Raw genomic sequence first — 16377 nt, 5'->3', positions numbered from 1 at the left:
GGAAAGACGAAAGGATGTGGGTTTTAAGGGAGAGGGTAAGGAGTCATTTCAATCCCGGGAGCGGAAAGACTTACCTTAGGGGGAAAAAAGGACAGGTATACACTCGCACACACACACACATATCCATCCGCATATACACAGACACAAGCAGACATTTGTAAAGGCAAAGAGCCTTTGCTTTACAAATGTCTGCTTACATTTGTAAAGGCAAAGAGCCTTTGCCTTTACAAATGTCTGCTTGTGTCTGTGTATATGCGGATGGATATGTGTGTGTGTGCGCGAGTGTATACCTGTCCTTTTTTCCCCCTAAGGTAAGTCTTTCCGCTCCCGGGATTCGAATGACTCCTTACCCTCTCCCTTAAAACCCACATTCTTTCGTCTTTCCCTCTCCTTCCCTCTTTCCTGATGAAGCAACCGTTTGTTGCGAAAGCTTGAATTTTGTGTGTATGTTTGTGTGTCTACCGACCTGCCAACGCTTTTGTTTGGTAAGTCTCATCATCTTTGTTTCTAGATATATTTTTCCTACGTGGAATGTTTCCCTCTATTATATTCATTTCAATAACAAGGTAGATGACAGTACCTGAGAGAAAAAGAATTCTGAAAACATCATAATGTGCAATTCCACAAAAGCAAGGGTCAATACATTGGATGAAATGTGTGCCACCTACTCCACATCAAGAAGAACAAGGCACTGGTCGTGTGAAATATTTTTCTGTATCCTGCGTATTTCTGGAATACATACTTAAATAATACTTATCAGAAATAATGAGACCAATAATATTACCGGAAGATTGTTCCTACAAGAATGAAAAGATCAGCTGGAAGGTCCCATTACACACAAGAAATCAGAATTTTCAAATCCAACAAACAGTAAAAGGCCAAAATGACAACATAAGAAGATGAAAATCAAGAACCTCCAGCAGAAAGACCAGGGCTAGCTAACAGAAATGTGAACAATAGATAAAACAAGAAGGGAAGATGTACAAAGTGCCCCTGAAGTAAAGACATGAAAAAAAAAAAGTTTCTATATGAAGTGTATAAAAAATGTGCAAGTCATATAGTTACAATGTGTAATGATGTTCTTTATATAAAGAGCATGTTTCTGATTTGGAATGAAACATAAAATAATGCTGATGGAAGCGATAGATATGTACCACCTGAACACAGAAAGAAAGAAATATTACTATTTTTATTGCTATCTAGTGTTAATCTTTAAAATAATATTACCAATGCATTTACATTGTATACACATGTTGAAGAGTCTAAGACTTCATTACAATAATATTACAAGGATAGATTGCCACTCAGTATATAGAGGAGACACTGAACCACAGACAGGCAGAACAAAATGACTTCCACACAGTTAAGCTTACTGCTGAAAGGTCTTCTTCTGAAAAGATAGATTGCTGCTTATCATAAAGACGATGTGTTAAGTCCAGACAGGCATAAAACACAATTAAACGTATTTAACTGTCCCTGGTTGCAACTTAATGTGTCATCTATATTGTAAGTAACAATCTGTCTTTTCTTACATTGTTGAAATTCCAACCTGGAGTTTCCGTTGTTTGAAAACACACACACATTTGCACAAGCACAGCTCACACACACATAACAAATGCCTCTGGCTGCTGAGGTTGGACTGTGGGCTGCACTTGTGCTTGATGAGAAGAGCAGTCTATGCAGGTGGTGGGGGCAAGGAGGAGGCTGGGGCGGCGAGGGATAGGACGGTAGGAATTGGGGAAGGTGTAGTGCTGCTTGTGGGACCAGCAGGGACGTGGTGGGGACAGGATAGGTGCAGTCGGGAGGTTTGATTTTTGTGTGTGTGTGTGTGTGTGTGGGAGGGGGGGTCGGGGGGGGGGGGGGTTCTCTCCTTCAGAAGAAGGTCTTTCAGCTGATGAAAGCTTAAATGTACAGCAGTCTTTTTGTTGTGTGTGTCTGAGGCTCGGTGTCTCCTCGATATAGTGAGTAGCAATCTATCCTTTTTATAATATTGTCATTATTCAATCCTGGACATTTCATTGTTCAATAATATTGCAACACAGAAGTTCTGCAGAGTAACCTCTTTAGTCTCTTAAAGCTTGAGGTGTTTCCAACAGCCCATATCAGTACTAACATTATAATACAACGCACCAGTCCATAAGGATTAACATGAGAATTTTGGCTTGGGGGTCAAAACTATGGGTGCAAATACTTACCTAGTTTCAAGTTCAACTTGAAACTCACTGATATGTTCAAGAATTGCGGATTTTAGCTGTGGAATATGTTTGCTGTAATCATCATCATCACCCTCTGATGTTACTATCTTATGAAGAGATTCTTGGGGATCAACCTCCTCTTGTTTGTTCTGGAAACATGACATAAAGCATTCTTGAATGCAGCATAATCTCTATTACAAAAAAATGTTGCACAGTAAATGCATCTGGTTCATTATTAAGAAAGAAAAAAGTCAGTATTCAGCTTCATAAAAATCTTATTGGATTCACTTAGCCGGTTTCAACACATTAATCTGTCAACTTCAACAGTTCAAAATAGGTTGAAAACTTAGGTAAGCAGACATCAAATAAGGATCAGATGACAGAGTCCTACAAAGAATCGGCAGAAAACGTACACAAAAATACGTTAAAAACAAATGTACAATAATTTATCATTAGAACCACAATATATCTACATTAAAGAATCAATAAATCAAGTCACATCACAAAAGAATACATAATATATGTGATGACTAGCAAGCAACAGATTTTCAAATTACAAATCATACACAATATATGCAACCAAACCAATGTCTACCAACATACTGACAACTTGAAGAGAATTTATAATGTCTACATACGAAGTATGAGTGCTAGTGTTCATAAAATCTTAATAACAGTATGCATAGAGGGAGCACTAGTATTCAATGAACCTAATATCATATAAAATATTTAACATAAGCATATAAAAGACAATTAAACCTTGGATTAAGTGTAGTACAATCACAGAAGTATTAAAACAGCATTACTTGTAAAGGGAGCTAAACAAAGGCAAGTAAAAACATTCTACTTTATTATCAGCCAATATTGGTGCCAAGGACAAATGGAGAAGCACTGACTTTTCAGTATCTTGGGGACAAGACCGACTGCTGGATACGAGTTCTCAGAAGTGGAAGTAGTAAGCTGCACGCATGTTACAATGCCAGGGTGTGGAAATTGCTGACTGAAGATTGAGAGTGATGTGTAGAACCAATGCCTGTACCTCATATAAATGCTGGCTAGAACCTAGTACATGAAACTTAGTATAACTTGGTAGGCTTTTCAGCCACTTAGCATCTTGCAGCCACACATTAAACAAAGTTGTAGTTCATGGCTACAACAAGAAATCAAGTTAAAAAACAAAAAACCCATGTTACATTAAAAACCACTGGTACACACTGACTTCAGGCAATAAAATCATCACACAGATTTACTTGAGAAAATGTGAACAAGCCAGTTCATAATGTGTAATCTAACACAACAACAGTATGACATTAAGTAAGTTACTTTAAATCATTTACCAGAGGATGCCATATAATGGGCAAATACTGCAAATTGAGTCTTTTATAAGGATTTGAAATTTGTAAACATTCCCATCTTAACTCTAAGGATTTGCTGACTGATCAGCTCACACTGAAGAATAGATTTTCTTTGATTTTACAACTTCTCTGCTATGCCTCCAATTATATATTAATGGTTTTCAGCAAAGCATCCCATGATGAACAAGGTAAAATCACATAACGTGCATTGTTCAGTTCATACATTTTAGACAGAGAGAGTGGAAATTTTCAAATACATTGGCCAATAAGAAGATGATGATGATGTTGTTGTGGTCTTCAGTCCAGAGACTGGTTTGATGCAATTCTGCATGCTACTCTATCCTGTGCAAGCTTCTTCATCTCCCAGTGCCTACTGCAACCTACATCCTTCTGAATCTGCTTAGTGTATTCATCTCTTGCTCCCTCTACGACTTTTACCCTCCACGCTGCCCTCCAATACTAAATTGGTGATCCCTTGATGCCTCAGAATATGCCCTACCAACCGATCCCTTCTTCTAGTCAAGTTGTGAAACAAATTTCTCTTCTCTCCAATTCTATTCAATACCTCCTCATTAGTTATGTGATTTACCCATCTAATCTTCAGCATTCTTCTGTAGCACCACATTTCAAAAGCTTCTATTCTCTTCTTGTCTAAACTATTTATTGTCCATGTTTCACTTCCATACATGGCTACACTCCATACAAATACTTTCAGAAACAACTTCCTGACACTTAAATCTATACTCGATGTTAACAAATTTCTCTTCTTCAGAAATGCTTTCCTTGCCATTGCCAGTCTACATTTTATATCCTCTCTACTTCGACCATCATCAGTTATTTTGATCCCCAAACAGAAAAACTCATTTACTACTTTAAGGGTCTCATTTCCTAATCTAATTCCCACAGCATCACCCAAATTAATTCACCTACATTCCATTATCCTCATTTTGCTTTTGTAGATGTTCATCTTATATCCTCCTTTCAAGACATTGTCCATTCCATTCAGCTGCTCTTCTAGGTCCTTTGCTATCTCTGACAGAATTACAATGCCATCGGCAAACCTCAAAGTTTTTATTTATTCTCCATGGATTTTAATTCCTACTCTGAATTTTTCTTTTGTTTCCTTTACTGCTTGCTCAATATACAGATTGAATAACATCGGGGATATGCTACAACCCTGTCTCATTCCCTTCCCAACCACTGCTTCCCTTTCATGCCCTCGACTCTTATAACTGCCATCTGGTTTCTGTACAAACTGTAAATAGCCTTTTGCTCCCTGTATTTGACCCCTGCCACCTTCAGAATCTGAAAGAGAATATTCCAGTCAACATTGTCAAAAGCTCTCTCTAAGTCTACAAATGCTAGAAACGTAGGTTTGCTTTTCCTTAATCTATTTTCTAAGATAAATCATAGGGTCAGTATTGCCTCATGTGTTCCAACATTTCTACAGAATCCAATCTGACCTTCCCTGAGGTCAGCTTCTACCAGTTTTTCCATTCATCTGTAAAGAATTCCGTTTAGTATTTTGCAGCCGTGGCTTATTAAGTTGATAGTTCAGTAATTTTCACATCTGTTAACACCTGCTTTCTTTGGGGTTGAAATTATTATATTCTTCTTGAAGTCTGAGGATATTTCACCTGTCTCATACATCTTGCACACTTGATGGTAGAGTTTTGTTAGGCCTGACTCTCCCAAGTCTGTCAGCAATTCTAATGGAATGTTGTCTACTCCTGGGGTTTTGTTTCAACTTTGGTCTTTCAGTGCTCTGTCAAACTCTTCACGCAGTATCATATCTCCTATTTCATCCTCATCTACGTCCTCTTCCATTTCTATAATATTGTCCTCAAGTATATTGCCCTTGCATAGACCTCTATATACTCTTTCCACCTTTCTGCTTTCCCTTTTTTGCTTAGAACTCTGTTTCCATCTGAGCTCTTGATATTCATGCAAGTGGTTCTCTTTTCACCAAAGGTCTCTCTAATTTTCCTGTAGGCATTATCTATCTTACCCTTAGTGATATGTGCCTCTATATCCTTACATTTGTCCTCTGACCATCCCTGCTTAGCCATTTTGCACTTCCTGTCGATCTCATTTTTGAGACGTTTGTATTCCTTTTTGCCTGCTTCATTTACTGCATTTTTGTATTTTCTCCTTTCATCAATTAAATTCAGTATCTCTTCTGTTACCCAAGGATTTCTATTAGCCCTCCTCTTTTTACCTACTTGATCCTCTGCTGCCTTCACTATTTCATCTCTCAAAGCTACCCGTTTTTCTTCTACTGACATTCTTGTCAGTCGTTCCCTAATGCTCTCTCTGAAACTCTCTACTACCTCTGGTTCTTTCAGTTTATCCATGTCCGATCTCCTCAAATTCCCACCTCTTTGCAGTCTCTTCAGTTTTAATCTACAGTTCATAACCAATAGATTGTGGTCAGAGTCCACATCTGCCCCTGGAAATGTCTTACAACTTAAAACCGGGTTCCTGAATCTTTGTCTTACCATTATATAATCTATCTGAGACCTTCCAGTATCTCCAGGCTCCTTCCACATATACAACCTTCTTTCATGATTCTTGAACCACGTGTTAGCTATGATTAAGTTAGGCTCTGTGCAAAATTCTACCAGGCGGCTTCCTCTTTCTTTCCTTACTCCCATTCCATATTCACCTACTACGTTTCCTTCTAATCCTTTTCCTAGTATCGAGTTCCAGTCACTCATGACTATTAAATTTTTGTCTCCCTTCACTATCTAAATAATTTCTTTTATCTCATCATACATTTCATCAATCTCTTCATCATTGGCAGAGGTAGTTGGCATATAAACTTGAACTACTGTGGTAGGCGTGGGCTTCATATCTATCTTGGCCACAATAATGTGTACACTATGCTATTTGTAGTAGTTTACCTGCATTCCTATTTTCCTATTCATTATTAAACCTACTCCTGCATTACCCCTATTTGATTTTGTGTTTATAACCCTGTATTCACCTGACCAGAAGTCCTGTTTCTCCTGGCACCTAACTGCACTAATTCCCACTATATCTAACTTTAATCTAACCATTTCCTTTTTTAAATTTTCTAACCTATCTGCCCGAATAATGGATCTGACATTCCACGCTCCGATCTGTAGAACGTCAGTTTTCTTTCTTCTGATAACAACGTCGTCCTGAGTAGTCCCTGCCCAGAGATCTGAATGGGGGACTATTTTACCTCTGGAATATTTTACCCAAGAGGACGCCATCATCATTTAACCATACAGTAAAGCTGCATGCCCTTGGGAAAAATTATAGCTGCAGTTTCCCCTTGCTTTCAGCTGTTCACAGTACCAGCACAGCAAGGTGTTTTGGTTAGTGTTACAAGGCCACATCAATCTATCATCCAGACTGTTGCCCCTGCAACTACTCAAAAGGCTACTGCCCCTCTTCAGGAACCACACGTTAGTCTGGTCTCTCAACAGATACCCCTCCGTTGTGGTTGCACCTACGGTATGGCTATCTGTATCGCTGAGGCACGCAAGTTTCCCCTCCAACAGCAAGGTCCACGGTTCATGGGTGGGAAGAAGATATTGGTTTCAAAATATATGTCAGAGTAATATTGTAATGTCTTACATTCAAATAAACACCTCACTTTGCATGTTCTTTAGTTTTCATATTCTCTGATATGTACTTCAATAAGCGACAACTCTTTATGAAGCAAAACATGATCATCAGTTACATACTCATATAGAAACATTTACTGTCTTATTATTCAACTTAAATCTTTCACTGTTTGGGAATACTTTCATGTTATTATCGACTCATTTTCCTAGTAAGCATGCCAAAATGTTGAAAGAATCTATAAATCAAAATGTTATGTCACAGTGATTTTTCACTGCAATAGTTTTAGTAAATGTATTATACTTTTCCATGCTTGCTGCAATCACTTATTTTATTATGCTCACTTTCTTCCATCTGCTCACTTAGGTTCATTCATTTTATTTTCCACCGCCAGCTTAAACTTCCCAAAGTTCATCTTCAATAGATGTTATTTCATTATCATGTGGAGTCTTTTTTGTTGTTTTCACTGATACATCTACACTCGTACTCTCCAAATCTTTGTGCAATGCGTAGCGGTGTGTGGCAGAGGGTATTTTCGGTACCATCATCTGATCCCTCCAACCCTATTTCACTCGCGAATAGTGCATCATTAGGGCTTCTTCCTGTTCCATTCACGTATTGAAAAGAGAGGAGAAAAAAAAGTACCATAGTGTTTGTGTGTTGTGTTTTTGTTGAATCCTATTGTTTCTCCGTGGGAGGGGGAAGGGGGAGCTTCTACACATAGTGTTTTATGCGAGACAGACATGGATGTCAAAGAACGTCTAAATAAATTCTCAGATGAAGACTTTGATGACAGGGATAATGGCCCTGATTTCTAGATATTTAGTGATCACAACACTAATTTGGAGCAGGGAACTGAAAGCAAAGAAGATGTTACAGCTGATGATAGTGGAGCAGGTTAGTTCCTCAGTAATAACCTGTTTTCAATAGAGAAAATAGCAGTCACCAGTTAACATAAGAATAAGACAGCAAAACATCATCTTGCAGCTTCCTGAACTGCACAGACTTTGGAAAGTCTCTAAGAAAACACTGCTGTTTTAGAGGTATGGAATCTGTCTGTTCTTTACCCAAGATATTTTAGATGAAATCATTCTATGGACAAATATGAAAATATCTAAACTTAGATCCCAGTGCACTAATGATCGCTTATGTTATCTACAAGATGTTGATGTCACTGAATTGAAGGTACTAATTCATCTTAATTTGTCTATTGGTGTATTCAGCCATTGACAAATCCAGGAACGAATCAGTTTACAGCTAGTCTGCAACCGACTGAACGGGCAGAGATGTTTTCTGATGCATTGTTAGTGAAGAAAGATTTCTCTTTTTACTGTCTGCATTGTGACTGACAACAAGATGACCAGGAGGAAAGAAAGAAAGTAAACAAGTCAGCAACAATTTCACAAATCTTTCTACATTACATCCAAAACAGTCAACTTTACCACTTTACTAGGTGCAACTGTGTGTGTCGATGGCATGCATATACCTTTCTGTGGAAGATGAGGGTTTAGAACGCATATGCCAAACAACCCGGCAAAACATGGCTTCAAAATTCAGCACTTGATTGATGCTCATACAAATTACTTGTATAACACATATATTTATTCTGGAAAAGGCAGCAATGGTCACACCCTTCTAGTGTTCCCATACACTCTGTTCTTTGACTATGAAACCTACTGAAAATATGCAGAGAAATATTTCAGGTGACAACTGGTACTTGTCAGTAAAACTAGACAATGAACTTTTTTATTTAAAAAGTGACTTCCATGACCCTGCAGTAAATAATTACCTTACCCCTGAAAAACCTGAGATGATCATGTTTTATAACACAACAAAAGGTGGCATGGACTGTCCCAACCAAAAGTATGCAGCTTATTCATCAAGTTGCTGGGTAAGAAAATGGTCTTTGGTCATTTTCTTCACAGTGGTGGATGTTGCTTTTGGTGTGAATTCTTATGTTGCACACGAAACTTATCCAAAGATAGAAGTAAAGGCCAGATGGATCTTCATGAAGACTGCAGCATGAGGCATTACTGAGCCTCATATGAAGCATATACTTTCTATTGGATGCTTGCCATGAAAGTTAAGTGACACCATCAGAAGAATATTTGACATAAGGGAGGAACACCAGACACTGACAGAAGAATTTGAAAAAAAAAAAAAACATGTGCCCTTTAACTCCCCATTATGAAGAAGATAACAAGATATATGCGTCAACTGTATGGTGTTCCAATTTGTTTGGAGTATGTCAAAGCAGGTTGTGTGAAATGCACGAAGTTGAAAGTGATTAAAATATGATTCAGAACCTCATGACAATACAAAATTACTTGTTCTTTTAAAATTAAAATGGCTAAAGTTTCTCCCTTTGTAGAATTATGGAACACAATGGTCAATCTACTTTGAAAAGAGTCAGATCTAACTTTTCACATGATTTCTCACAAAAGAAATGTGTTTTTCCACATAGTTATGTTGTGACGTGAGTGAGTAGAGAGATAACTATCTACTGTTATTTTTAGAACACACTAATAAAAATATACTATAAATTTTGCTGTGCTTTAATTGTCCAGGTATTTTAAATTCTGATTTGTTAAAAAAAAATCATAAAGCCTACTCCCAAGAAGTGTTATAAACAATAGGAAGTAATGTAAACATACAGTCAGCAGACCACTGGTTCTGTATAAACAGAATGGAAAGGTAGCCCAACAGATCCCTCCATAGTAATTATGTTCCTGTCAACATGCATAGCAGCTAAGGGTTAAAAGGAGTTTCCCATATATTAAAGATATGCACCAAATGTATACAGTGATGCAATTTGAATCAAACTGCACACAGATATAAGAAAAAATCAAATTTGATGAAAGTTTATTGAAAGCTGCACCAATGTGCACAGAGACTTCACACCAAGAGGCTATAATAAATTATGCATTTGAATGTATAGTTACTGACTTTTAATCTGCGCACACAACCAGACCATATGCACATGACTCCTCTCCCCTCTCGCACCTCGAGCAAGACAATGCCCCATTAATTATGAAGTTACCAGAACCTACCTAAAAAGTAAGTAATATCATTTCATCTAACCTGTAGCTATATTTGTGTGCTTCAAATTATTTTATCTTTCAAAAGTGAAGCTACAATTTAAGACTCTGCATTTCCCAACATTAAGTTACAGCAATGTATACTAATTCAATGTGTTAATATTAAACAAAGTGATGGATACTTACATACCTGTTGTGCTGAGATATATTCTTCTCGGATGATTTTTAAAATTCTTCTCACCATGTTATCAACAGAAGCATGAAGGGGCAAAGAGTTTGATAAACTTCGACCACCTTCTTTGATAATGCTCAGTAACTCCCTGAGATCAATGAAAACCAATAAAAACACAGGAAACAAATAATATTACAAAATTTTAAAAATGTTTCATGAATTCAGCGTCATTAATATTAACTTTTGCAGAAATCTATATCTATCTATCCATCTGTATCAACAAATTATAAATAAAGTCCCCAGCCACAGTTTTTGTCTGTACATTCAGGCTAATCTTGTGAGTTACTGTTGGGATCTTGGCACGATTTTCACAAACAGAACAGACTGGCCCACAAGGAAGGATTATGTATATCACTCCATATTATAAAACAAACAAGTCTTCTTGCTGCAGATTCTTACAAGGAGAGGTCGCCAGCTGGGGGATCGACTTTTTGAAACCAAATACATGGTGATGTATGTTAAGACCCCAGGTATCATACCTTGTAGCCATTCACCCTGGTGGGCCCTCGTTTGTAACTGACAAAAAAAAAAAAAAAAAAAAAAAAAAAAAAAAAAAAAAAAAAAAAAAAAAAAAAACGGAATTTTTTGTGATGCTCAATAACTTTAAAAAAGTCGAAGTACATAGTCTGGTTGCGTGGTGCAATGGACAGGATGATAGCTACACAAGTAAGAGGTTGTGACTTTGAATCTCGTCAGCTCTAGTATTTTTTTTTTTTTTAAATATTTATCGAAAAGACTGATCATTATTTTTATTCAATTAATTGGTTTGAATGTTATTTTTATTTCTATTCTTTTGACACATTATTTTAACTTCCATATGAATTTTCTTTTATTTTTTATTTTTTGTTATATTATTCTTTTTCCAACTGAAATTTTTCTGAATATGAATCAAATTATATTTATCTGTTATAACACCCAATTATTTGAAAATTCTGATCTATCAGTTAAAGAAACAAAAGACCAAACAACCTATTTATAATGACTGTACAGTGGTGTGAAAAATGCTTTTTATGTTACCAGATGTGCAATTTTTTTGCATGGTAACCATCATACAAACATTTAAAACAAAACTGCACTATGGACAAAATAACATACATGTTAAATGAAGTATAACACAATTCAAACAAAGTGAGATATAGATATAATTAACACAATAATGTGGACAAAAAAAGCAGGGTGATAAAACAAAAGCAATTAAATCAAAATTAATACATATAATTAATTAAAAACAGATGAACAAATATTTCAAATGGAAAAAAAGAATGATAGGAAGAAAAATGAGGGCACATGAAGAAGTTGATATTATGATTAAAATGATGTGACAAAGGAACGGAAATAAAAAATTACATTTAAATCAATTCGCAAATGAAGGTCCACCGGGATGAATGGCTGCAGCATATGATACCTGGGATCTTAACCAACATAAAATGTATAGATTGTTTCAAAAAGTCGATCCCGCTGCTGGGGACCTCTCCCTGTTAGTACTATCTGTGTGAACAAGGCACAGGCTGCTAGTTAATGACAAGATACAAAATGCTAACAAAAACTAAACTTTAGATGCAAAAAAACAAAACCTCACAATTCATTAATTTTATTATAAGTGATCAGAAGACGGAGAAGCTGATGGATCCACAGTGCATCCTCTTGCCTTGGGAATGGAAAACTGTCCGCAAAAACAGAATTACTAACAATCAAAAACTTTGGAATGCAGAGGCCATTAGAAATCATACAGGCTCATACACTGAACTTCTGTTATTAAAAAAATAAAAAAAAATGAAGATTCAGGTCTTAAAGTGGAGATAACTTAGTGGATGAACCCAAACAAGTCAGCAAAAGTCAATGAACTCCTCCATAATAATTTGATTTGGAGTGTTCAATACACGAAAGTATACATCAAAAAACTGAAGTGAAAGAAAATCTGGCAGAACAATACGTGCAAAGAATGCAAATATTATGCGAACATTCACAAACATTGTTGAATCCCCAGCCAAAAGTACGAGAGACTTAAAGAGAAACAGTGAATGGCCCCCTCAAGAGCACATTTCCTTTTCTCTGAAAATAATTATAACAGTCTAGATCACATGGCACATTTATTGAAAGGTGAATGGTTTTGATCATCACATAATTTTCTTCTGCCGTACAGCCATTTGGATGAACAATGGCTGCCTATGGAGCAGAATTGCTGCATGACAATAGTAAACTGATCCTCCTCTCGACTATCATCATTTAGTGGTTCCTGCTCCATACACAGCTCCTATCCTTCAAAATAGGTGTAAGTCTCAAGATGACCATGTGATGGTCAAAACTGGTCATCTTTAAATAGATGTGCCTTATGATCTAAACTGTTATAATTTTTTTAAGGATTGTATTTGGATCACTGATATCTCTAGTAACGTTTTCAGAAGTAATTAATAGATTTAATGTTGTGTAGGGAATTTGGCCCCACACAAAAGTAGATCGTTTTATGGGATGAAAGGGATAAGTACTCCTCCTTGTGTTATCCAATTCACATGAAAATATGTGTCGGATGGGACAACTAGGATGAAATGAAAGCACTCACCCAAGCCAAGTTGTGACCTGATCCAAGGGGTGCGTGGCACATGGGAAGTTTCTTGAATGGAGCCTCAGGGATACTAGGCAACCTCCTTAATTGTATATTGGTATGGGGATCATGGGCATGGGCTAATGTACCCCCAAGTCTCATGGGACAAAAATATACAACACAGTAACTAATCTAAAAACTCAGAGACTTGATGATACCTACAATATCCAAACACTGGGCACTGAACCAATGTAAACAGTTTCCACAAATGGGTTGGGAAGCAGACTGTTCACAGAAGTGGAAAATATCACTGAGATGCTGGACCAGATTTAAGATCAAAGCCCTGTCTAGGGCACAAAGGAGGGAACTTCAAAGACAACAAAGAGAAAAAGAACACAAAGAATGGCTTCCTAGGAACATATGGAGGATATTAAAATGTCTTGAACCTAAGAACTCAAAGAAAAGACTGCCTCAGAGTGAAGCGGCTAAACAGACCCCTCCCACTTCCAAGACAGGGAGTAAGAGAATGAGGAAGGAGTTTGTTATTCCTACATCCCAAGATAACCAGATCCAGGAAAAGTTTAGGCAGAAAAAAATGGCAACAGCCAAGGTGCATTCAAGTTGTAACAGTTCCATTTTTTTTTCTCGTAAAGTAATCACATGAAAATTGTAACACTTTTTGACAAAATCTCGCTGTACCTGTACATATTTTTCACAACAGCGATGCCATCATTTCATGAAGACTGGGAATGCTTCTCTAGGAATTTGGTTTGATCGCTGGAAAACTGCTTATGCAATATCGGCATGGCTACTGAATGTGCGACCTCAGAAAGTCTCTTTCATTGTTCAAAACAGCCAAAAGTCACTAGAAGCCATGTCAGCGGAATAGGGAGCACAAGAAATCACTTCAAAGTTGTTGTCCCAAAGAAACTGCAATGTCACATTTGTTTGATGCACTGGTGTATTGTCTTTTGGTGAAACAGCAAACGTGCAGCCTTTTCCAGCTATTTTTCTTGCAATGCTGAAAAGAGCTTGTTCTTCAAAACATCTTAGTAGGACGCACCTGTCACTGTGGTGCCCTGGAATGCAATGAGTAAGAATCCCAGAACATGGCCACGATCCTTATCTCAGCTCTGGCACTTACTCAAAATTTTTTGGAATTGATGAGTGTGTGCACTTCCACCGAGCTGACTGGTACTTTGTCTCAGGATCGATTCATTGCCTGGCAACATGCCAAGCAAGCAAACTTGTGGTCATCTCGTCAGCACTCATGGCACCCACCTGGAGGACATTTTTCACATTTTAGGTCTTCATGCTGGTTTGTGTGCACAGGTCCCACAGAAATGCCAATTTCGAAGGCGATGTGTTCCACAGACATTTGGTATTCCTCCATAACAACTTTTTCCACTCGTGGCATCATGTCATCAGACTGGCTAGTGCGAGGCCAAGATTGTCTTGGTTTGTTGTCACATTATGTGCTGCCTTCTTTGAACTGTCAGACCTGTGAATGGACATTAGACACAGTCGTGACACCATTATGTCTCACTCAAGAGGCAATGAATTCCTATCGGTGTCACACCACGCAAATGGAGAAAATGAATGATTACACACTGTTCTTAATATGAAAACATCACCATTTTAACGATAAAAAGACAGTCCACACTTTTGCAGCTAGAGTACTGTGTGGCATCTCTGTTACACATTCACCATGAGTGTACACATATTTCAAAACAAACTACATGTTCGTATCAGTTTTCAGTCCTGAGAAAAGAAATCAGGGGTATTACAACTTGAATGTAACCTTTACTGCCATCACAGTTCTAAGGATGGCAGTAATCTAGCAGGGATACCTATGTCTTGATAATAGCTTGCAGCAGGAGGAGTTAGTCCAGATGGTTCTTTTTGAAAATATTTGGGAAGATGCAGGATACCGTTCCAATTCCAGGAGCAGTAGGGTCTATCAAGACAAAAATGCTCTAATTTCTGTCTGTGAAGGGATGGGAAGAGTAAGTGGGCTGAAGGAAAGGGTGCCCACGATATCTCCATGGGAGGAGGTGAAGCTGCTGGTCAAAATACCAGACGAGCTATTCAAGAATGCAAAGACATGAATTTGTGTACCTTACTACTTAATGAAGTTCCCCAAAGACCTTATTCGAAAATTTACAAGTTCAGCACTAGAAAATCTTAACACATGACTGGAGGATAATCAACCAGAAGGCTGTATCTGATGGGCAAACTCTTGTGGTGGAAGTTGGTGAGAAATCCGTGTAGGCAATGTGAAGCAGGGTCGACACTGTACTTAGGGTTACCACAGATTACTATCAAGGTGATTATGGATATCAGAAGCAGCAATGGTAACAAGCTAGTGGCTAGATGTGTTGTAGACAAACCTGCAGCACAGTAAGGGGGAAACTGCCATCTTGAGTCACCTTCTGATAAAACATAAGTTGGCCACAGCCCTGATCCATGACACCTATTTATATAAAGGGAGGGCTATCAGACCTTAAGAGGAACTGGGAGTGAGTTGATTTACACTAGGAATCTAAAAAATTCCCCAGTAAATTTATTTACACTAAATATGGAATTTCATTCATGTAAATGGCAAAATTCTGATCCAGAGAATAAATGACCACAGACATAAAACAGCACGAGAAAAAGAGCATGAAGGAATCTGTACTGGCCTCCACTTATCTCCCTTGAGAGGACAGTGCTCCTTCCCAGACATATTGGAACTTGTAGACAGCTGCTTGCAGCTGAATGAACTATCGCCAGTTGGCTATGATGCCAATACCAACAACCCAGTGAGGGGAAGCAACGACACTAGTAGCAATGGTGATTAACTACTTCAGTACCTACTAGAGAGCAATCTAGGGATCTACAATGGAGGTAAGGAACCTGTCTTCAGGAACAGAAAGCAATAAGTAACTGACATAACTTTTGGGTCCATCTTAATGTGTAGTTATGTCAAACAATGGCGTGTGGTGATGGAGTCGTCCTTGTCTGACTGTACATGTATTAAGGTTAGGGTTGAAATAGGAGTTAAACAGACCAAGGCCTACAAGAATCCTAGGAAAACAGACTAGGACACATATAGGAAACACTAAATTCACACTTATCCGAAATTAAAACTTCGATAAGAAACCCAATAAATTCAGAGGAAATGGCAGATGATGTGGCATCTGGTGTCAAGACCCTTACTCAGAGAACTGTCCAATTACATAGAAACACACAAACAGGTATGTACCTTGGTATAATAATGATCTCGAATTACACAAAAACAAGCACAATACGTGAAATCAGGCCTTTGTGAAATACAATCGTGCTATTAAGCAAGCAAAACAATCATCTTGGAAGGTGTTCTATGAGGAGGAAGAGGAGGAGGAGGAGGAGGAGGAAGGTCAGAGCCAGACTTTGCAAAATC

General features: G+C 37.8%; 1 protein-coding gene across 1 annotated transcript in view; it reads right to left on the bottom strand.

The window, feature by feature from the left end:
* The window catches only part of LOC126188986 (translation initiation factor eIF-2B subunit beta), a 73973-nt gene that overhangs the window by 42853 nt on the left and 14743 nt on the right, over positions 1–16377 (bottom strand). The window contains exons 3-4 of the mRNA XM_049930778.1: positions 10373–10502; positions 2196–2344 (exon numbers count right to left, since the gene is read on the bottom strand). Coding sequence (XP_049786735.1) covers positions 2196–2344; positions 10373–10502 — 279 coding nt within the window. The remainder of the gene's footprint in view (positions 1–2195; positions 2345–10372; positions 10503–16377) is intronic.

The sequence above is a fragment of the Schistocerca cancellata genome, chromosome 5 (genome assembly GCF_023864275.1).
Source record: "Schistocerca cancellata isolate TAMUIC-IGC-003103 chromosome 5, iqSchCanc2.1, whole genome shotgun sequence".
In the NCBI taxonomy this organism is placed as follows: Eukaryota; Metazoa; Arthropoda; class Insecta; order Orthoptera; family Acrididae; genus Schistocerca; species Schistocerca cancellata.
This window is presented reverse-complemented; position numbering and strand designations above follow the sequence as displayed.